The sequence below is a fragment of the Meleagris gallopavo genome, chromosome 5 (genome assembly GCF_905368555.1).
Source record: "Meleagris gallopavo chromosome 5, MGAL_WU_HG_1.1, whole genome shotgun sequence".
NCBI lineage: Eukaryota > Metazoa > Chordata > Aves > Galliformes > Phasianidae > Meleagris > Meleagris gallopavo.
This window is the reverse complement of record NC_139408.1, coordinates 16,048,751-16,071,104: the sequence shown is the minus strand read 5'-3', so window position 1 is coordinate 16,071,104 and position 22,354 is coordinate 16,048,751. Positions and strand designations below refer to the sequence as shown.

Genomic DNA, 22,354 nt, shown 5'->3' with positions numbered 1-22,354 from the left:
ATTAAATAAATGCATAACCAGCATGAAGGCCAAGCAGGCACAATTTGAAAAACTGCATTTTGGAAAGTAATACAAAAAGTGTAATCCTGAGCTTTAAAAATATGATGATTTTTCCTCCTTGTTTTTGCTTATTCTTAAGTCTTCGGGCCGAGGTTCACCCTGCATTTGCAGAAGCTAGCAAAAATGCCTAACTTAATAGGTTGTTCTGAATTCAGAGTCAGGGCACACACTTTTGACTAGCTGAGAGCAGAAGATGATACAGATCTTCACTTAGCACAACTGTCCTCTTCAGTTTAAGTGCCTGAAGTTGGTTTAAAGAATCCTAAAAGAAGCTGCCTAGCATGAGTGTCCCCCAAATATTAATTTCTGAATACAGAAGAAGTGCATACAGCTCTTGCACGTGGTTTTAGTAGCAACGGAGATCAGCTAGTGTGAAATCCACCCCAAAAATGATGATTCCTAAATCTTCCATCTTTCAGAACAGGGGTGCTTAGTAAAGCAGGATATAATGCCCCTACACTGAAATAAGACTATCATAGGAACTTATAGCAACATAAATGATCCTCATTCCTCACTGAATTAAGTATCAGAGTTATTATTATATGCATTAAAAATTTAAAAATAAATGATAGGACACAAAATAGTGACAGAAAAAGAGCTGCAATTTATTGATGAACTTCACCAATTGGTGAAAATTCGTTTGTTCTGCTAATTACGCTTAGCTCTCAACTTCTTTTCAAGCATCATGTCTGCCCTAGAAATCCCTTGAGGTAATTTATATCCTGGGTAAATTACAAACTATTCCCTGGTGCCCATTTCTGATTTGCTTCTTTTTTTGTCCCGTTCTCTGAAATCATACAAAACTAATTCCATAGCTTTTGCTGTGAGTTATTAATGTGTTACTTCATGTACTGTCTCACCTCATTATCTCCTTGTCTTGTCTGAAAGGCAGCTAAGTAATTGAAAATTGTCTGAAAGTACAGCTAAGAAACTGTCAGAGTCCTTTGTGAGCTGTCACGAGGTTCTCCATTAGCTTGGGAAGTCAGTGTGCTGGTCATAGGAAACAGGGCTATAGTTTGCTTTCAACTATTACAACATTAAACTTGAAAGCAGAGTTATGTCAATTCCTGTATCAAGCTTCCTCATTATTCGCAGTCCCTATCTAATTTTTGTATGCTAATTTTGCAGTCTGACCTTTACATGAGTAGACAGGTGGGAAAATGCATGTACCCTGTCAGCTGCTTAATGGTTTCCTAATCTGAATAGACTGTTCTGTATCAACTGCACCATCTGGAAATACCCTCTTCTGCATTGAACTGCTCTGCATTTAAACAAATATCGGTGAGACTGTCTGACAAGTGAAGCACTATATTAAAACTATACCTTTTTTGGTTAAAGGAAGTCATAATTTCTGTATAATTTTTAGCCCAAAAATGTGGATTTTCCAAGTTTCTTTTGTAAACTGACATTAGCTGCTATGCAGATGACGAATCCCTGCTTTAATTAAGCTCTGAATCACAGTTGCAAGGGTTATATTACAGCTCTGTACGCATACAAGTTGATTATGCACTAGGGAGCAATCCAGTTAGACTTTCTGAGCCAGTAAGTTCATTTGGACCAATCGCTTTTGAGGGACTTTTCTTCTAAATGTAACTGCTTTTGCAGCATGGCCTCTGCAATGCCTTCCGTACCACAATTTCACTATGAAATGCAGAGAGAAGCACTCTTTTTTCTGGAGTGGGGTTCTAAAATGTTACATGATCATCTTGTTAGGTAATCATTAATTCCTGGATTACAGTATGGAATAAAATTCATTAGGCACTGCAACTGTGATGTTTAAGACTATAGTGTCCCACTATAGCAATCTCTTCAGCTAATGAGTCACGGCCTCTATAGTGTCTCTGCTTATAATTGTTTCCTGCTGCTGAAGACCCTCATCACATTTCTTGATTACTTTTCTGGTTCTAGAGTACCCTCTTTTTTCAGTGCAGTGACCAGAAGTACAACTGGTGTCAAAGATGGGAACGGTAGTATAGTGATGTTTTTGAGTTTTTGCCTGCTTTCATTATAATTCCTAGCATTCCATTTGCCTTTGTAAATACTGCTGGGGTTTAGAATGACATTTTTAGAGAACCATGTACAATGAGTCTAAGCTGTTTTTCTGGAGATAATTTAGACCATAATTATGTGTATGCAAAATTAGAATTGTTTTCCTCTGTGCATTTTACTTTGCTTGCATCAGCATTTAATTTCATCTTCCATTTTATTATCCAGTTATTCAGAATCATGCGAGCCTCCTGTTCATTTTCAGTATTAAATTTGTATGCCAAATAATTTCATTGCATTAGCAAACATTGCAACAAAGTTTTACTTATTTTTTAGACCTTGGCTTTTATCTTTAGTGCAGACCAAAGTTTGATCTAATCCTCAATGGAAGGGAGATGTGATACAGCGGAATGTACAAGTGAATAAAATGTAGACAAAATGGTTAGAAGTTGGTTTGGGGTTTTTTGTTTTAAATTTTTGATTGAAACAAATCGTTCTGCCTTCTCTTTGCTCTGATGAAACAAATGGTTTTCAAATCATAGTCTAAAGGGCATTTTTTATCAGGTATTTTTTGAGAGGCTGATTATGGAGTCATCATTCCAGCTATCTGCAAAATTTATGTCTGAGTTGTGGAAATGTAAACCATGCTTTAGATAAAAGAAGATCAATAAAATAAGACTTACTGAAGTTGGCTGCAAAGAATACTTGTTTACAGTTCTGGCCCTTTGTATTTCCAAAGGCCAAAGTCTGCAGAATGAAGAAATACTTCTAAAATTCCACATCTCTCTGTATTTTGGAGTATTATTACCAAAACATGTTTGAATGTGAGCACGTGGATTACTTCAGGCAGCTAAAAGACAGCTTTTGTGGATATATGTATATAAATTTGTAATAGGTGCACTTAGCTGTTTAGTGTGATGTGTAAGAACACGTGGACCTTCCTGCCAGACAGTTTTGGAAATCTTGCAAGGTACCTAATCCTATGAGTCTTCAGCATTTCAAGTAATCTGTGTTTTCAGAACTTCAAGTAGACATTCCTACAAAATTGTTCCAAATTTCATGAGCTTGGTGCTGAAAATTCCTCTTGCTTTTAGTAAGCCATGGTTCAAATTTATGACCGGAAATAAGGACATTACTAGTAAAAATGAATTTTGAAGTGCTGAACGGTGCTAATGTACACAAGTTAGAATTCACTGTATTGTTTTCATGTTTTGGAGTCTCATAGATTTACCAGATTGTGTAGGGGGAAAAAAGCCTTCCCCAAAAGCCTATTGAATCTGATGGAAAATACTTTGTATGCTTCTGAAGGTGTGTATCAGACATTGAATCATAGTTGGAGTGATTACTGGAGGAAGAGCAAAGATGTACTGACAGGGCAAAATGGCCTTGTGGTTTCAGAGTAGTCGCAAATGGCTTGGCATCTAGAATGTACTCTGCTATGCTAAAAGTGAAAAACAGGTTATGTAATAATGTTCTGCAAAGTTTATGTCAGTCTGTGTGCTCCAGGAAACAGCATTTTGAAAGGATGATATTTCATTGTGTTAGGTAGAATGTCATAGTCAAATGTGAAGAACCTTAGTAAAACTCTTCATACTCTAAAAGTTTTCCTCAATTCTTCTGTGCCATTTACACTTTATGGGCCTCGCATCCTGGTCCTGCTACATCAAAACTCTTTGGAGGAATTAAACATGTCTTCAACTGCTTTGCTAGATTCAAATTAAGGCACCTCATAAAATATAGTTTTAATTCTATAGTAGACAGCCGAACCGCTTCATTAAAGTGTACAGACCCAGTATTTGTGATGGCATAGGAATAGGAAAACTATACATGTAGTTCGTGTAAACCTAGTTATATTTATATTGTGTATAAGTAAAAGTAAGCTCTGGACTGGTTTATTACAGATTAATAATATGAAATAGAAAAGGAACATGAGCTCATATCATGTCTGTGAGCAGATGAGCAGGAAGAAAAGTTTCCATGAAGTATAGAAGTACAAGAAGATCTGTGACCTAAAAAGATTATATGATGGTAACAGTCTGAAACTGAACTTTTCCTTTGTCTCAGTAAGCTGAGATGCTCCATATGTAGTACTTATGTTCTATTTTATAAGTAGAGATGCAGCATAATCTTTTCGTTTAGCCTGGGTTTTGTATGTGAATTATCGTGTGCTTTTTAAAGGGAAACAGAACAAAGACTTTGCTGTTTATTTTTATTTTATCATTTACCTACCAAGCCAAAATTTTACACCATAACATTACAGGAGAGAAAAACAAAACCAAAGAGGCAGAACATCATTTACCATTTCTCAGATTAATGAAAACAATACGTCTCATCTTCTGTTCTTCTGGATCTTTTGTTTAGAATTGAATCAAATTTGCACTACAACAAAATAAAAATATTTTCTTCTTCAAGACTGGTTTGTTTCCTCTGGTGAAGATAAATTGTCAAGTGCTCCCACCTCTTCGAAGAAGGAAAAAAATGAATTAGCAGATGTGTAAGTATGCATTATAATATTGGCAAGTAAATCATAAGATCCAATTACAGTAGTACACATTTTAAAAAATATTTTCTGTTAATTGTAAGTGGCAAATCTTCGCACTTTTGTTAGGTTACTTTATGAACTTTTTCTTTCTTTTAAATGTTAACAGCCTGTTATATGTAGTAATGTTACTTTTTTAAAAAAAAAGAAATTACAGTGACAGAGTGACACTACTGATATCAAGCTTCAAAGTCTTTAATATTAATGAAAGCCACATGCCGTTCTACATCCAGATTTGCATGGGCAAAACTTTAAAACTGGAGGGAGTCATTTTCAGGAGAAATAGCTGAAGCAGCTTTTTGTAATCTCTAAGGCATTTCTTATAATGATAATACCTGAAACAATCGCTTCATCTTGTAGATACATAGAAATTTGTATCTAATCTGAGTATCATCATTCCCTGATGCTGAATTCCATGAGTGGGTTCACATACCACCTTCAAACGAACATATCTACTTGAATATATTTAATGTGGTAAGGTGACATTTGAGGGAAAATGTTAAAGCATCTCCACCACAGTAGCGTAGTATCAAAGTATGTTTTTCACCTCCAAAATTCATGGTTCTGATTTGGTGTAAAAGTTTGTACTAGGTTTTGGCAATACCTACTAGGTTTTAGGGGATAGTATGACAATATTCTGTCTTTTCTAACCTGGGAATTCAAGAACTATCTCAAGGAAAAGCCATTTTATATGTTCTGGAGATATCATTTTTCTGTGTTCCAAGGACAGATAACAATACCATCTTTTCTGAGTAAAAGAAGGTGTTTGGCATTACTATGCTAAATAGGGAATTGATAGTTACAGTTATTCTACACTTTTTTTTCTCATTCGTCCCAGGGAAGAAATAATTTGTATTTCTATGAGATGCATTTTATTTTCTTGCCCAACAGCTCAGTAGGTCTTAGCCTATTCACCACAGTGGACTCTCACACTTTGCATGTTTTGCATTCTTTCCTTTTTTATCCAGTTATTGCTTTTGCTTCTAGGCAAGATAGCAAGGCATGGAAATAAATGTCTGAGGCTCCTTTTCAGTGGCACGCTAAACAAGCTCTTTATTTATCCACAGTGAATATACATGCTTATAATGTTCTTTAAACATATGCATATATTTGAATTCTCTCAGGCCTTTAGCACTAGCTGTAAAGAGTTTTTGTGACAAATGCAAATTTGATTAAGTAAGCATTAGGTTGTTGTTTTTAGCAGTGAAAATTATTTTGCCTTGGTGAATGCAAATCATTTAGAAAATTATGCCAGAGATGTCTAGAATTTTATTTCCTAGGCATACAGAAATTTCATAGATCTATTGAATGTCTTTTTATATAATGAAAATGATATATAACACCTTGTTCCTTCTTACTATTCCACGTCATATGCGTACGACAAAATTGCTTATAATTTGTTGTATTCAAAGAGAAGAGTATAGAAGTTACAGATGGCCTGCTTCCTGAAATAGAGAATTCTGCAATCATTTGCAAAGAAAATATCTTTTTTCTCCTCATTATGTTCTTTGCAAATACATGTTAAGTTTTTAAGTATTTCATAGATGGTTTTAGGATGGCAGAAGACATTTAAAAAAATTTAGTTGTCTTTCTTTGCATGAAAGTTTTTTTGAGAAATTTATGAAGCAACTAAGAATTGTGATTAAAATGAACAAAATCGGAAGCAGACAGAATTCTTCTTTACCTAATGATATAATGAAACTACTGTTCTTACAAAATCAGCTGTGACCTCAGTTTTACAAATCTTGTCAGAGTTCTGTGACTTCCCATACTTTTGCCAGCAGCATTTTGAGCTGTTTGCTAACGTGCAGTTTAGTGTTTTTGCAGCTTTATGATGTGGCTTTCTTGGAGAATGCAAGGAGAAAGCGAGATGCATTTCTTCATTGCTAGCAAGTCTACCTGAATTTCAGCCAATTGCTCTTGGAGATAAACTGAGCCTTTATTTAATTTGTTACTAAATGGCCTTAATAACTCGCTTATAATCAGACCGTATTTACTTTGTTTTCAACTAGCTGTGTGCTGGCTCCATAACATTTAATAGTAACTTCTTATTTTCACAGTGCTGGGAGTAATCAAGTAGTACTAGAAACCTCTTGTGCTGGGTATCCATTCCTGCATTTTGACAGGACTGCTTGTACTCGTGAACTCAGACGTATTCCTAGATATGGTAAAGTAGAACTGACTTCCTTTCCCTTCCTCCCACTCTTGCTCCCAGAAATACAGGCAATTCTGCAGCAGACTTGTACATGCAAGACCAGTCCTGAATGTCACAGGAGAAAGGCCAACAGAAACAGATCTTCAGTGCTTCTGCTAAATGTAACTGGATTTAAAAGGTACTCACTTACCTTTAAGATGCAAGTAAGTCAAAAATTCGATTATTGTGCGCACAATGTTTTCGTCAGCCAGTGGTCTTCCAAGATTTCCTAAAAAAAGAAATTGGTCATTACTTAATGTTAATACGGCGTAAAAGTATCTATTAATTGCATATAACATTGTGGCTAAATTCATAAGGATCCTGAAAGGACAATATAGAAAAAAAAATCCTTAAAATGGAACACCTCGTTTCATGGAAGAACAAAGCAACTTTCAGGTATGCAGCTACAGTTCTCAAAATTGAAATTGCACACTTTGTATGCCATTGCTGCAGAGGAGTTACTTTGACAGCTTAATAGTCATAATTCTTGAGGCCAGTGAGCCCAATTGTAAAAGAGAGTTATCCTTTGTTCTCAACTCCCTCTTTTGTGTCTGCTAGCTTGAGATGAGAGGGAAGGGTAAATGTAGCAAATTCATCAGCTTTACAAAACAGTTAAAAGTTCTGCATGAGGTCTGATTTTGTTCCCAATGAGATGTTAAGTGAATCAGAAGTGATTTGTAGTCCTAACAACTGGGTCTGGGGCTTATCTAAAGACTCAGAAGGATGTGCTTTTGCATATATATAACAAGTACTATTTACTGCCTTTAATCTTGTGCAAGTTGGCTTTTTGATACTTCTTAAATTGCTCAAATAATCAAGTGTTCCCAAAGCTTGTTGTTGTATTTGGGAAAATGAGTTATATGTTTGTTGTGTGTATTAAAAAAAAAACAAAAACAAAAACCCTAAAAAGTGGAGACATCTTGCTTTTTATCAACAAGGTGGAAGCTTGTTCGATATTAGAGAACAAATTGTAGTAATTTTGCAGAGTGTTTTAGTTCTCTACATATAGAAGAGCTGGGTAGCAGAACCTGACTCACAGTCCATTATCACACTGGTGAAAATACTGTCCCTTGATGTTATCACTGAGGACATGTTTCATCTCAGAAAATAGTCTGAAAGGCAGGTTTTGCAGCAGATGAATGCTGGGGGAATTCTTACATGACAGTAGAAATGATTCATTTCTGTAGTGACATACAGACCAGAGAGCTGTGCAGCTCACATGAAAAATATTGGTGGGAAATTGTAAAGCAAGAAAGGTTTCTGATATAGAGTCAGCATTTCAGAATCTGTGTGGAAGTTTGTGTTTAGATGTCTTAGCTTCCAGTCTTTGGATGGACAGAAGCATGTTAACTCTTATGTAAATAACACTTGTGTTTTCATTTGAAATTTTTTCTTAATTTCATTTTATTCTGATCTCATTTGTTATGGATTTTTATGATGATAAATATGATTATACTAGTCATCATATTTTATTCGCCACCTGATATTTATTGCATATATATATTTTAGGGACTTGAGAATACACACATTCCACTGAGTATATATGATTTTGATTTTGTATAGCCAATTACTTGCAGACTCTAGCAACAAAACAGTTGTTTGTTTGTTTGTTTTGTAGTTTAAGGTTTTTCCTTAAATGTTCTCATAGATTTTGGTGGGGTTTGGGGTTTGTTTGTTCTTTGTTTTTTTTTAATCTAATATTATGTGACTAACACAGCTTATAAGCTCAATTTTATCTGGAGAGCAAATGGCAGCTTTGCCTTGTGCACTGTACTGTTAAATTGCAAATGCTGCCTTCCTTTAACATCGTTTCTGATTGGCGAAGTATTATTTTTGTACCAGTGTTGAGGAAACACTTTTTGTTTTGGTGTTGTTGTAATATATAACTACAAACCAGCACTAAACTGGCAGTCATTCTGGAAATGCAAAAACTGGTGTAAATGTTAATTTGACTTGACTTTAATTGACTTGTCTTAGTTTTTGGGCAAAGCCGGTTCTCTAGCTTTAATAAAAACAATCCAAATTGCTTAAATACAGAAACATTGTGAAACTTAACTTGGAGAGTTTATTTTAAATGATTGACAATCTTCTAACATAAGCAGTGCCATACCGTTTTAATTCAGTTGGTTTCAGCTCTCATCATAATGAGAATAATGTCAGAATCTCATCATAATGAGAGTAATATCAGAATCAAAAAATATTTGCCAGTTTCTGTTGATTTCCCTACTGAAAGGAATGATCTCACTTCTTAGATAAAAATGAGCTCTTGATTATCTGGGGTGAAGTCTGTTATACTGAATTGCGTATGCAGAAAGAAAAATAAATGTATTTAAAGTGTAATAAATCATACTGCTTTTAAAGTAATACAATTATGGTACTTTTCCCAAGGCAACAGAGAGTTAAAGCACACTTATAGTCTGAGTGGGTGAAATTTAAATTTTCTTGCTCACCAATATTTAGAGGGATATCTGCAAAAGTGCGGGAGTAGCTTTATATCTAAGCAGTTAACTTAGGTCAATGACAGTAAATAAATTAAGACATTTTAAAGAATCAACAATACTGACTTTCAGAATTTAATTACCTGCTTTTATATCCTCATCAGGCTGTATTTCACGTTTACCAGTGAAACCATGTTTGTCATTAAAAGATCTGTGGTTATCTACTGCATCTGACAAATAAATTAGAAATCAGAGGAGTTAATTGACTTGGCAGCAACCTTTACCTCTCATGGATTTAATGAGAAGATCACAATGAACACTTTTGTTAGATGCTTATGTACAAAATGACAAAAAAAACAAAAAAACACTAAAATAACCTTTCTTCCACATTTGTGTTATGATTTTTATCATTTACAGACTCTGTCCTGCACTACATCTACATACTTGTCAAACCTGTTACTGAATTCAGTGAAAGGTCTAAGTAAAATGTAAGTTTGTACATTCGGGCGTAATCTGGAAGGTTGTTTTTGCTACCCTTTCTCCCGCTATCAGAAAGTGTTGCCAAGGTGTTTACTTAAAGAACAAGCTGCAGATAAATTTTTGAAGATTATTCATGTAAACTATCTTACATGCCCCTGGTGCCTCTTCTCTCCCCCTTGCAATGGGCATTTCCTTTATCATTAAAAGGTGATCAATACGACCTGCAACAAAGGATGATTCCTATTACCCAGTCTTGGATAAACTGCATTTGAAAAGCACATTTCCATATTTGTCAATTTGGTTAGATCTGCTGTGGGGCATAAATTTACAATGCCAGTTAACACATTTAAGATGCATTAATCAGTTTTTATGTATCTTTTTATGTGGTCTGTATATGGAGAGTTACAGTAGGTGCTGCAGCACTGGTCATGTGTCACTGAGACTGAGAATATACAAACACTGGTAAAAAGTGTAATTACATTAACCAGAAATAATGATGAAAGACAGATAATTGAGACAGCTTAGCACTGTATTTCCATTTTGCCTATAATGTACACATATTTTCTTACAAATGCACACACATTATCTATCTTTTTTCTTAAAATCCAATGATCTTTCATCTTTGTGAACCAGTATGTGTGGTTGTATTTTGAATAGTATGAACCTGAAGTATTTTTCACACAATGAACTGTTACAGTTACAGTCATGACTTTGCACTTTGTTATTATTTTAATTTGTTTGGATTTTTTTTTAAATAGTAGTATAATAAAGCCATTTTCTAACAGATTTTAACTGAAATCTGAAATGAGTAAAGCCAGAATTTCACATTCTGTCACTCTTCCTCTGACATCTAGGATGCTATGATGTCTTGTAACACTTCCAGGAAAAAGGGAAAAAAGGAAAAATGAAGTATTTGCCATATGGAAATTACAGGTCAGTAGCACAAAGAGTGCCTAGATGTGCATCTGTGTATAAAGTCTCACAGCATGACTCTTCTTCAGAAAACAATTGTTGCCTAAGGCAACTCAGCTCTGTAATAGGCACGTAATAAATATCTAAACAAGCATTCAGTCTTTGCAGGCTCAGTGTAGTTGTCAGAGAAGTGAGTAGCACACAACAAACAAAAAGTTTTACAAGAAGAAACCTCTGAGTTTTGAATAGTACGAGAAAGAGTGCTTGACTTACGTGGCCCAAGTAGGTAACCAGCACTGTTCAAAGTCCAGCCCCTTTTTTCTTTTGCCTCAAAGAAAGAAAAATGCAAGTAGATTAGTGCTTGAACTACGCTCTGAAGGCAAGAAGGCAAACAGCACCCAAATGGATGGTCTCTTACCAGAAGTGTCTTCTGAAGGTTTGAAATACGAGAAATATGGTGAAAAATAAATAATATAGTAGTATCAAAGAATTTACTACTGCTAGCTCCTGCCTCCTCCAGAGGTTTTGTTGTTGAAATCCATGTACTGTAAAGATTTCACGTTTTATAAATGAAACTGCAAATCACAGTTTGGAGGTAGCAATTTTGACTTCACATTTTAAGTTTACTTTCTGATAATCATTTAGCAAACAGCAAAATTTTCTTTTAATTGCTTGAGTTTACGTGACAGTTTCTGTAAAAGGTCCATATCCGACCTTTTCTGAGACAGACAGGGATGGATATCCATTGAATTTTGCTCTAGACCTTTGTTTCTTATTCTTTGTGACATGGGAGCTATTACTGAAAAGCCTGGTATTTAAGTAATTAACAGCCCCAAATGTATGAGCGCTACGTCTTGTCTCACTGCTGTATCTCTAAACACAGGGTATATCATGACAGAGCTCACTGTCGCCTGTCAGCTTTGACACGGATGCTGCCCAGTGGAAAGGACCCTCACGGGAGATGAATACTTACAGACAAAACCAGTCCGAATGTTTCTGACAGGGCGGCACAAAGGATTAAAGACAGAAACAGGAAACCCGCACACCTCTGCATCTGAAAAGAAACCGCACCAGGGTAAGCTTCAAGTCGCTCGCTGCCTGGCTTCTAGCTTGGATCCGCATAGCAGGTAAGCAAACTGGCCACTGATGAGGGGTGAGGATGAGCCTTCATCCCGCGGGGGCCCACGCCCCGATTCCCTCTGGGGAGCGGTGGGACAAGGCTGAGAGGTGGGAAGGGACTGAGTACCTTGAGCTGGGGCACAACGGTGTCTCACAGGGAGCTGGCAGATGGCGAGATGACTGTCCCACGGCTGATGCTGGAATGTCCCACGGATGCTGGGATGTCCCACAGCTGCAGTCCCGATGGCTGCTCCCGGCGGGCACTCACTGCATGGCCCCGGTGCACGGGCACAGCTCTGCACACCCACCCTTGGTCCCCTCCGCTCTTTATGGGCTGCGGAGCCCCCCCACTCTCCGCCTCCCGTGGGTCATTTTACCTCACCAACCCACTGCATTAGGAAGGGCAAAAATTATAGCAATTCAATTAGAGGCTTTTGGAAGCACGACGCAGGCTGCAGAGAGATAGCTGTCCAGGCAATTAGCCATAATTAGGGTGGCCTTGGGCAAGCTGGCAGTGAGAGGAGCTCTGTCCTGGGCAGTCTGGCATGCGCTGCAGTGTGCTTATCAGTGGAGACCAAGCAGACATAGCTGAATTCAGCTTGCTTTTCACTGAATCAGCTACGGAAGCAGAACTAAATACAAACAACTATGTGTGATGCCCGCCAGCAAGATTTGCAGTGTTTGGGCATTGCATTTGGGAGGCAAAAGACTTTACACACTCCCCACCCCGTGGTCCCTTAAAATCCCTTTGACTCGCATGCCTTTGCCCCAGCATCACAGCAAATAGAGCTAAAGATACTCAGTCATTGTACTTTCTTGCTGCTTTGTACTTCTTTGCTGCTTTTGGAGTTGGTCAGAAATCTGTTTGTTCATTGCCTAGGCTGCAATACAGCAATGTTTTGTATCTGAGATATCACTTTTTTTTCTTGTCCGTAAGGTCTTGCGTGAAGGATAGTAATGAAGCTCTCCCCAGTGACTAGGCATGCCCCAGCATTTTAATTACAGCCTGTGAAGTTTCGGTTGTTTATCTTATTTATGCTTAAAGCCAGTGTATGTATGTGCAAAGCCAAATTAGGCGAAGATCCCAACGTCATTTCCCAGTGCCAGGGAATATACCCTGCCAAGTCATTTTTTTCAATGTGAGTCCCCTCAACTCTTCTTTCAGTATGAAGAGCCTAAGAGATGTTGTACAGAATTTATACTTCCAGCTCCTTTTTCTGAAGCTGCTTAATATTCTTTGCAAACTTTTATTGTGTGTGTGTGTGTGTGTGTGTGTGAACTTGGATATAGAGTAAAGGCTGCTAGCAGGTAATACAATATCCTATCTTCTACTAGTTTAGAAGCAAATAGCATTTTTACTTAAAGTAATGTAATGTTCATATGTCTGGCTGATGGCAGAAGCTGTGTCTTGTAGCTCTGTTTTCCAACTTCTTTTATCAGAAGCCGTAGCATTGCAATTATCTGATCATCTCTGAATTCCAGATCTAAAACTGCTTGAATGAAGTTTATTTTATACAATTGTTAAGTGCTAATGTACATAAATTGGAAGCAAGAAATTTGCTTTGTTGTTTTGTATTATTTGTTGAGGATATTCTGTCAGCTGTCACATTATCTTTTTAATTTGGAATAGATAGATCTGGAAAACAGCACTGTATTTTTTTTTTTTTTGTGAAGAGTTGTTTTTCTTAACTTTATCAAAGACGTACTTCTGGATGAAATTTCTTCGCTTTCTTATCATCTCAGAAATCTTTTTTGAAACTTGAAGCATCTCTGAGACACAAAGTGTTTTCATTGTGTTATTTGAGTATCATTACAGAAATTATTAAAGCGAAGTCAGAATTTGCATTCAAGCAGTATTATAAAAATGTATTAATTCTGTTATCTTTGACTACTGTTTGTTTGTTTGTTCAAGTTCTGGTAAAAAGTACTTGAAACAATGTGTAGTAACCTGTATTTTTTATTCCAATTTTGCATCACAATTCTTGCATCTTGTCAAATTTCAGGGGAAAATGACCTCTTCATCTTCACTAGAGTCAGATGAAAAAGGAAGCCTCTTTGTTTACTCAAGTGTTTAATCCATCATTTGTCCATTATACATTTTGTGTAAATCTATCTTTAGGTTAGTGTCAATTAAATAATTTTATCAGTCATTCCTACAATTGATGTTCTCATTCCCACAATTTTCCTTGTTTTTTTTTCTTCCTTAAGAATTCTAAACCTCGCTGCTTACAGAGAAGAATTAGAATTTAGTCTGAAGCCTGCCTTTTCTAGCCTAGCTTCAAAAATGGCCTTCTGCTCAACTACATGGTTTATTTTCCTATTGAGATGGCTCTTCAGCATGCTGATTCCTCCATTGATGTATTTGTTGGTTTCATTTTGCGAGGAAGTGTTAAATTCTAAGGTAGTGTGTGTTGAACAGCAAAAATTTCTTTTAGATGCAATGGATGTGGTAATATGATTTATTTTATTTTTCATTGGCAAAAACCATAAGCAGCTATGAATGACTGTTTATATAGTGTTCTGGAAAACCACTTAAAAAAAAAAAGTGGATTTGCGGTATATTTTGCAGGAGCTGGAGATACAGTAGCTTCCCTCCCTGTAGAGCTTACTGACAGATAATAAGTGAAAAAGCAAGAAATCATTCTGCTATTTCTTTATTGAAGCTGTACAGCCTGGATAGAGGATATAGTAAATAAAACACTAGAAGTATTCACAGAGTGATGCTCAGTTTCATGAAAAATGAGTTTTTCTTCCCAGGTGGTATCAAGTGTGACCACACTGTTAAAGATCATCTTCAGGTATGCAAAATCTCTAATTTTATATGAGCAATGGAAATGAATTCTAGACTTGAGAGATGAGTTACAAGACAAAACTGTCTCCCATATGCTGTGTAATTCCAGCAAAACTTTGATGTTACAGAAAGAAAATGCTTTATTAGGGGGAGGCCATCATCCAACTAACTAGAATTGATTCTTTTAAGAGCTGCAGAGATGTCTATCTCTGAGTCTATTCCAACATTTACTAGAGGGCCACTGACTTGCAGTGCCACCAACAACTTGAGTTATTGATTTTTCTCTGCATTGGAAACTACTGTAGATTTTTAAGATTTGTGTTTTAACTCTGAATACAGAAGTATACGATAACTGAGCATGGAGGTCACAAGTGCAAGGCTTCCTATGACTAAATGTAATTCTGAATGGGAAAGACATTTCTTTCCAGTAGACTGTAGACACTGACAGCTCTGGGTATCTAGGAGTGATGAAGAATTCCAGTTGCCAACAAGGCTGTGAACAGCTTCAGTGATCTAAAAATGTAATGATAGTTTGCTGGTAAATGAAGACCGTGTCACAGAGCAGCAGGATTACCCCACTCTTTGATACCTCAGCTGCTTGTTATTAACCTAACGAGGCAGAAGCTGATGACACTGCATTTACCTGAAAGTCATGTAGATCACACAGCTGTATCATTTTTAACTTAGCTCACTCTTTAAGTCTTTGAGAAACCTCTGGATTATTTTGCTCCTTCATATGAGTAGAATTTTTGCCACTTCTTTAATGAATGTAGAACTGAAAATATGTTTTTTTTTTTTTGTTTTTGTGTGTGTGTGTGGCTTTTTTGTTGTTGTTGTTCCTTAGGAAAAAGGTAGTAATAAGTGAAAGGTCATTTTCTTCATCCTTCCAGAGCTTTTACTATTGTTTTTCTCCTACTTTTCCAATTTGTAATTCCTGAAAAATGTAGGCAATTTTCACTGAGAGTATCTTTTACCCATTTTACCACCTGCAGCTCAGTGTCAAATAGAACTAAATATTACAGATATCTTCTGTACGAAGGGCCATTTTCTGTTCTGAATTACACTGACATCAACTAATAATTTCCTGTTCTTACATCAATCAGTGTGTTAATAGTGCTATTATTCACACTACATATATCAATACAACAAAATTGTCACCATATTATATCTTTTAAAATGTTTTTTACTTCAGGATGCACATTGATTTTAGGCCACTTGTGTATTTAAGAAAGAAACAATAGAATAAAAGGTTTGGAGGAATATTCTCAAAAAAAATAATAATATATATATTTTTATTGCTATACACTCAATAATACTGTGTAAAATCTTAATTAATTATTCATAAAACTTAAAGGAGAATTAAATATTTGTAGATTTTAGGATTAGCCAACAGCTTCAAACCATTCAAGGACAGGTTGCCAGCCCATGCAATTACATAAGCTTAATTTCCTAAAGATGCCAGGCCAAAATAGAAGCTATCTTGATGAGAGTTTATCTAATAACCTGTGAAAAGCCCTGAGATTCTGAAATAGAAATTCTAAGAAATACCATTTGTCAGGGTTTCTGTTCTCTCAGTAGTGAATCAATACCTGTTGCACATCCGACTGTATTTTCTAATCTCCTGCATCCCCAGATTACTGCTACTTGGGCAAAGTGGCTGTATGTAGTAGAGCCTGTGCTCCACCACTGTCATTTATAGGGCCACTCAAGGAAGGGAATGGTTTCAGAGACACTCCTTCTCTCAGAAGAAAACATGATTTCTCTGACCTTGTTTTGAATGAAATAAAGTGTTTGTATATTACATACATTTGTAATGTTAAACAATCTGAAAATACAGTTTGTAAAAAATAAAATAAAATCTTGCATATGTTACAAATAACATTAGTTCCTTATCTGACAACAACATCGTAACTCAGTTAGAATTTCTGCAGTGGCTTTGAAATCTCTTAAAATTTACAAAGTAAATTTTCCAGAAGTGGAAAGGATTTGGCACATTTGGTCACAACATTAACGCAAGGAAGTGTTAGCTGAACAGGGAGTGCTCCCACATCTTCTCAGTGGAAGAAGAAATAGGGAAAGAATAATGTTCTGATTTTCCACCTCAAGTCTTTTCACCTGAAGCCCTGGGGTAAGAATACACTAGTAGCAAATAAAAGGCAGAAAGTTTCTCCCCATCACACCTGAAAACCTTCAAAACATTAAACCAACCCCAAAATTTCCCAAGCCAAATCATTTCATCTCAGGCTTAAAACAATTCTCAGTGAGCCCACTTTCAAATGTAGCATTTCAGCTCTGATAGAAGTAACAAATCTTATGATCTGTTGGGATATGTTGTTCAGAAGAGATCATGCAGAGCTGAAATTTGCATTAAAATTATCTTTGTTCTCATTTGTGATTCAGGAGGAGGCAAAACTTTTGTTACATTTGTTTGGATATATGCTGAGATCCTGATCTGTGCTAAGCACTCAAAACATTTTTGATTCTCAGTGGGAACACAAGTGCTTAATAGCTTCCAAGATCATAGTTTCCATCAAAGCTTTTGACATATAAGTTGGACATATTGGCCTTTTTTTTAATTTGAAGATTGAATGTGGAGTCAGGGGGAGAAATGTCAGTATCTCTGTGTTGCATGAGGCATTTTCCGTGGCTTTGCAGAATAAAAATGCCAATGATAGCACACACAGGATAGGTTAAAGAAGATACCCACGCAATGGTTTCCTATTGCTGAAAAAGAATGTTTATGAATTCAATTAGGGGGAAAAAAAAAAAAAAAAAAAAAAAAAAAGCTGCTTACTTTCTGTTTTGAGTATATGGCTTTTTGTCTTTTGTAGGCACGAATAATGCTTATTCTTTCCAGCGGCTACAGAGGGAGCCCGTGCTCTTAATTTAGATCATTGTTCAGCCAATGTGGGGTATGCGAAGCTTATTTGCTTGGGAGAAATTAACAGAAGACTGAAAGTTTGAGGCAAGCCAAAACCACTAACTAAAGGCTATTAAGGTGCAGACAGTCTGTTAAAATGGTATCTTCAGAAAAAGGCACATGAACAAATTCCCCAACAAATCTCTTAAACAGCCCTAGCAAGACTGTAGTAAATTATGGTCCAGATAGGACTGAATTTTCCATCACACTAACTTCATTTGCTTAGCAGTGCCTCCCACCCAAGTTTTCTTATTACAGGAAAAAATGCATTTGAGAGTCTGAGATAATCAGGTTCCCCAAGAAAACTCTAGAGAATAAAAAGTATAGGACATACAGGATAGGATTCAGCTTCTTAGCTTGAGGAACTTGTATATGAGTTAGATATCAAGCTCCTATGATAGGTGGAGAGGAAATCAATACAGTCAAGAGTGCTACCACTTAAGCTAATATAACCATCTATACGTGGTTGCAGTGACCCATTTGGCTAACTATCCATAAATTGCAATAAAATGTTTGACATGTAGCTCACCTTGAGGGGCCTAAATTAATGTCAGATAATTGCAGCCACAAATGATATTCTTCTAAACAATAAGAAAATTGTTCAATTATTATCCCTGTCTAATGGGAATAAGTAGGACTGGATTAATCTGCAAGAAAAAAGTCTGCCAAGGGTGGCTATTAGGAAAGACTTAATAGCTATATGGATAGAAAAGGACTCTAGTATTAGGGGATTTAAGTGGAGGCTTCTGTAGAGAACAGATTGAGGGAAGGTGTCATGTATAATGCAGGCATACTTAATACTTCAGAAGTGAAACATTTCAAATGCAAATACATTACAAATAGACAATCTCTCCAGTCTGCCTATACGCCTGTCTGTGTGAACAAGACCTGTGCACAGCACATTTCTTACAAGTATTTCCAGCCTATTTATGCTACGGCACAATCTGTGTTTTTTACTGCTGTGATTGATCCCAGCACATGCAACATCTTAACTTCCCAGCTTCCCTTACTTGCCTTCTTAATATCCTTTACTTTTCCTTTGTCATTCTTTTGCACTGCTGTAGAACCACTGCCCCTTTTCATATTCTCTCTGTCCTTGTCTCATTTTATCTGTACTCTCTTTAGTCTGCTTTCCTGAAAGAAAATAGTTTATCAGCATCATTTTGCTGTCTGCTTTTTTCGTTTTGCCACAGAACATTTTGGAAAATTCTAGAAATGAAGAAGGCCGCCAACATTAAGTCATAATCTGTAACAAATCAGGTTTAATTAAGTTAATACTTCCCGAACTATTGAATTTCTTTTAATTTTCGTAGGTTGATACAGTAATTAAATTGGAAAAAAAGCTGAAGAAGTCATCTAGATCAGCTTCTAGATCAGCAGCACATCCTCTGAGCTCTAACCTCAGAGCCTTATCTGAGTTCTGAGTGTTGCCAAAGGTGGAAAGCCCCCAACCTTTGTGGGACCCTGCTACGTGTTTGGCTGTGCTCAAGATGATTTTTTTTTTTCCAATTTGCTTTTAGATTTATTAGAATTTTCTATGTTGCAATATCCTATCATTGTACATGTCCTAAACTGTCTGTAGCTGCAACAGGAGAAAGTCAGATCACTGCTAGCACTTTTTGACACAGAGTTTGTATGAAACAGAATGCATAGCCTCCATTAAGCTCCTCTTGTCTTCAGATAAATGTCAAAAAAAAAAAAAAAAAAAGGAAAAAAGGAAAAAAAGAAAAAGCAAATACAGTGGTTGTATTTTTGTGGGTTTTGGTTTTTTTTTTCTTTTTTTTTTTTTTTTTTTTTATTACTTGGTACCTGAATCTGTACCATAAAAGAAGTCAATGAATTTAACACTTGAGCACTTTGCCTTATGCTATTTGAACATCAGCAATTATAACCTGACATTCTAAGAACCATGACCATGTTATATGTGACTGTGAGTTAGCGGTAATTTAGTGAAAACAGCAGCTGTATTTTGGAATAGTGATGCTGACACAAAATTTATTCCAAAATTTATTCAGGATTTCACAGAATCATCTGTCGTCCTGTTCAGCATTATGCCCTATGCCTAATCACTATAAATTGAAAAATAGACCCTCCTAGATGCAGAATAAGATCTATGTATTTAATTGAACAGATATTTGAAGATTTTATTCTGAGTATAATACAAGTTAAAAAAAAAAAAAGCAAAGATCAAGGCACTATCCAGCCATGGTTATGGGAGGTGGTTGCATTTTACCAGAAGTCTCACGAGCAGTAACCAGCTGCACATGCAACTCATTTATCTGTATTAGCCTCTTAGATTCTAAATGCATATTTTTAGTTTGCTTATCATTACTAATAAAATTGCAGAAGGTATAACATAAACATGTGCAAATGTTACAATAAACAGGAAGGTAATTACATTTGTAGTCCTTCCCTAATCTCTTGTCAAAAAATTTCCATCTATTCTTCCATTTAATACTGCATATTTACAGTTTCTTGTACTTACAACTGAGCTGTGTAAGACAAGAAGATTTTCTTAGCTAGCACTATTGAGAAATATTGTTTGCTTAATCAGCCCTTGGTTCTCTATGAGAAGTTTTTGCAAGAAGAAGCCAACAGAAGCAGATGTTTTTTAATGAAAGCAAATCCATTTTATTCTGTCACTTACACAGAGCAATTAAGTGCTACCGATCCAATCAAATACAATGAATATTCAGTACCTCTTTAACATTATCAGCCATGTTATTGAACCAACTGAAAGCATGCCCCTGTGGCATATAAATATATTTATAAATAAATCCTTATTACATCCTTTCTTTAAAACTTTTGATAAATTCACGTTGTAAGGGCATATACAATTTTCCAAGGATGTATTTTTATAGTCTAATACTTAAGCAGACATATTTCCTCGTATACAATTAAAGACTATTCATATAATGCACAGAACAACTGCCAGTGATCTTTCTTCTAATCTGTTTCCAAAATTCTCACTATTAATACCTCTCAGGATTATATACTGAGAGTTCTCCAGTACTTAATTTAAGCCCACAGAGCAGTCCTGAAGAAGTCTTATGTGTTCTTATGAGAGTAGATGTATCCTTTCACTTTCTTTTGAATTTCACCTGATCCTTTCAGTGGTACCTGGTCTCTTTTCCAAGGGCTATGCAGTAACAAAGGTCTATTTTTTTATTAGCAGTGCAGGCAGGTAGACCGTGATGGTCCATTTTCTCTTATTGAGCCCAGGAAAAACCATATTCTCTTTTCTTTGGCCTACAGGTTCTAACGGATTTGTTCAGTTTACTTGGTTATTATCATCCTAAGAAATAAAAGTGAAGAAGCCTTCTAGCTGCTTCAAATTGGAGTATGAGATGTCAACCTTTTAGTATGAAGTAAGAAAGAGTTTCATGGTTTCTACTTGTTTCTGCTCTCCATTGTCAAAGAAATTGGGAAATTTAGATCTTACAAGGGTCTTCTCTTGTCAAAAGAAAAATAGGGAAAAGGAGCAAATCAGACAGATAATCAGAGAATCTGGAGATTTTGTTGTACCTGAGAGATTAATGGCCTCCCATGGGGACAAAAGGCTCTGACCACTTGTATACATAGAATAGAAATTATTTATGCACTTCCTTGGCTCAGCTACATTTGCAATGTTTGATTAAACTTTATGTTTTAGCGAAACCTCCATGGTTTTTATACAGTTAAATATCAGTATGTTTATATATTTTTGCAGTTAATAGCAGTACGCCTCCTGTATTTCCCTATTGAAGTTGCAAGAAAATAAAGGAAAGCTTCTTTGTGACCTGTAGGTCACATGAAAGTGCTGATCTCGTATGTATTATGCAAAACTTGAGCTCTTTTTTCTTCTGAATGCAGGGGCTTATTCTGTTGAAGGCCACGTCCTGTATAGGTTGATGCCTCATGCTCCTCTTGTCAGCTCCTATTCTGTAAACTCTTGGTTTTCACTTCATTTTGCTAACTTTTCTTACCATTCTTTTAATCAGATAGATTATAGAGGTGACTGTTCTGTAAACACCCAAGATTCATTAACAAGAAGAAAAGCAGAGATAAATGCCTTCTCAAATTAAGATTTTCTTTCTAGTTACAAAACTATCTGCTTAAGGTGCATTTTTTGGTTTTCTTTTAAAGTCTCCAAAAGAAGTTAAGGAAAACACTGATTGTGATTAAAGAGCTGGTTTCTCTTTTGTAATATGTAGAGGAAATCAATAAAATCAAAATTTTTATTATCTGTAATGGCTTCAAAAGTTTATAAAGGTAAGTAAATGGATTAAGTCTCATTGTCTTTCTGCATTGAAGACTGCCAGATTTTTCTCTCCAGGCTCTTTTCTTACTCAACAATGGACAAAGAAAAAAGTGAAAGTTCTAAAGTCTGGCAATTCATATGTATTATTCATCGGAAGGCATGATTTCTTTGACCTGTAAGTGTCAGATATCAAGCTATAGAAGGAGGCACAGTTTGCTGTCATTCTATAAAGATCATCGTCTGCAGATGCAGAACCTCGCGTGACCCCTTCTTTAGAGACTGCTTGTTGAAATGTTTAAGTAGTAACAATTCTCATTCCTCTTTCTCAGCTACTGTTGTGCAGTAGTGTTTCCCTTTCTTAAATCTGCTGTCCCGGAGCACATCCAGCATCACTATGGTTCAGCAGTGAACAGCAGAGGATCCCTTTGGAGCAGCTGGATCTGGCTGTGATCTGACATGGAGCAGTGCCCTGTTACCAAACCTTGGCATGTAAGCCGACTACAGAGTAATGTCTTCTGATTTTACGACTAATTCCATCTCCAAATATAAAGGTATTTCTGTTTAAAAAAAAGTACATATGATGTACCCTTTCTGTACTATCAGATTTTAATAGAGCTGGCACAGTGTAACTCCTTCACAACTGAACCTGATCTCTTTATTCATATCTTCACACCA

At 36.1% G+C, this 22,354-nt stretch overlaps 1 protein-coding gene and 1 long non-coding RNA gene across 10 annotated transcripts in view; one reads left to right on the top strand and one right to left on the bottom strand.

The window, feature by feature from the left end:
* Positions 1-4,246: 4,246 nt before the first annotated feature.
* On the bottom strand, positions 4,247-11,994 carry GAL (galanin and GMAP prepropeptide). Of its 2 annotated transcripts, XM_010711166.4 has the most exons (7): positions 11,856-11,994; positions 11,583-11,663; positions 10,883-10,937; positions 9,847-9,918; positions 9,361-9,447; positions 6,931-7,008; positions 4,247-4,506 (listed from the first exon to the last, which is right to left on the bottom strand). In XM_010711166.4, the coding sequence occupies exons 2-7, from the start codon at positions 11,661-11,663 to the stop codon at positions 4,454-4,456; spliced, it is 426 nt and encodes a 141-aa protein (XP_010709468.1). In that variant the 5' UTR covers positions 11,856-11,994; the 3' UTR covers positions 4,247-4,453. The 2 variants fall into 2 exon arrangements, with proteins under 2 accessions (XP_010709468.1, XP_010709470.1); XM_010711168.4 differs by lacking the exon at positions 9,847-9,918.
* The window catches only part of LOC104911054 (uncharacterized), a 34,085-nt gene continuing 18,509 nt past the window's right edge, over positions 6,779-22,354 (top strand). For 2 of the 8 annotated variants that reach the window (XR_014883453.1, XR_014883448.1), the window contains exons 1-4: positions 6,779-6,918; positions 9,635-9,705; positions 10,552-10,630; positions 11,493-22,230. This is a non-coding gene — a long non-coding RNA (uncharacterized LOC104911054). Of the gene's footprint in view, positions 6,944-9,634; positions 9,706-10,551; positions 10,631-11,492; positions 22,231-22,354 lie in introns of all 8 variants that reach the window. The other 6 variants (XR_014883451.1, XR_004159854.2, XR_004159859.2 and 3 more) reach the window with 6 other exon arrangements.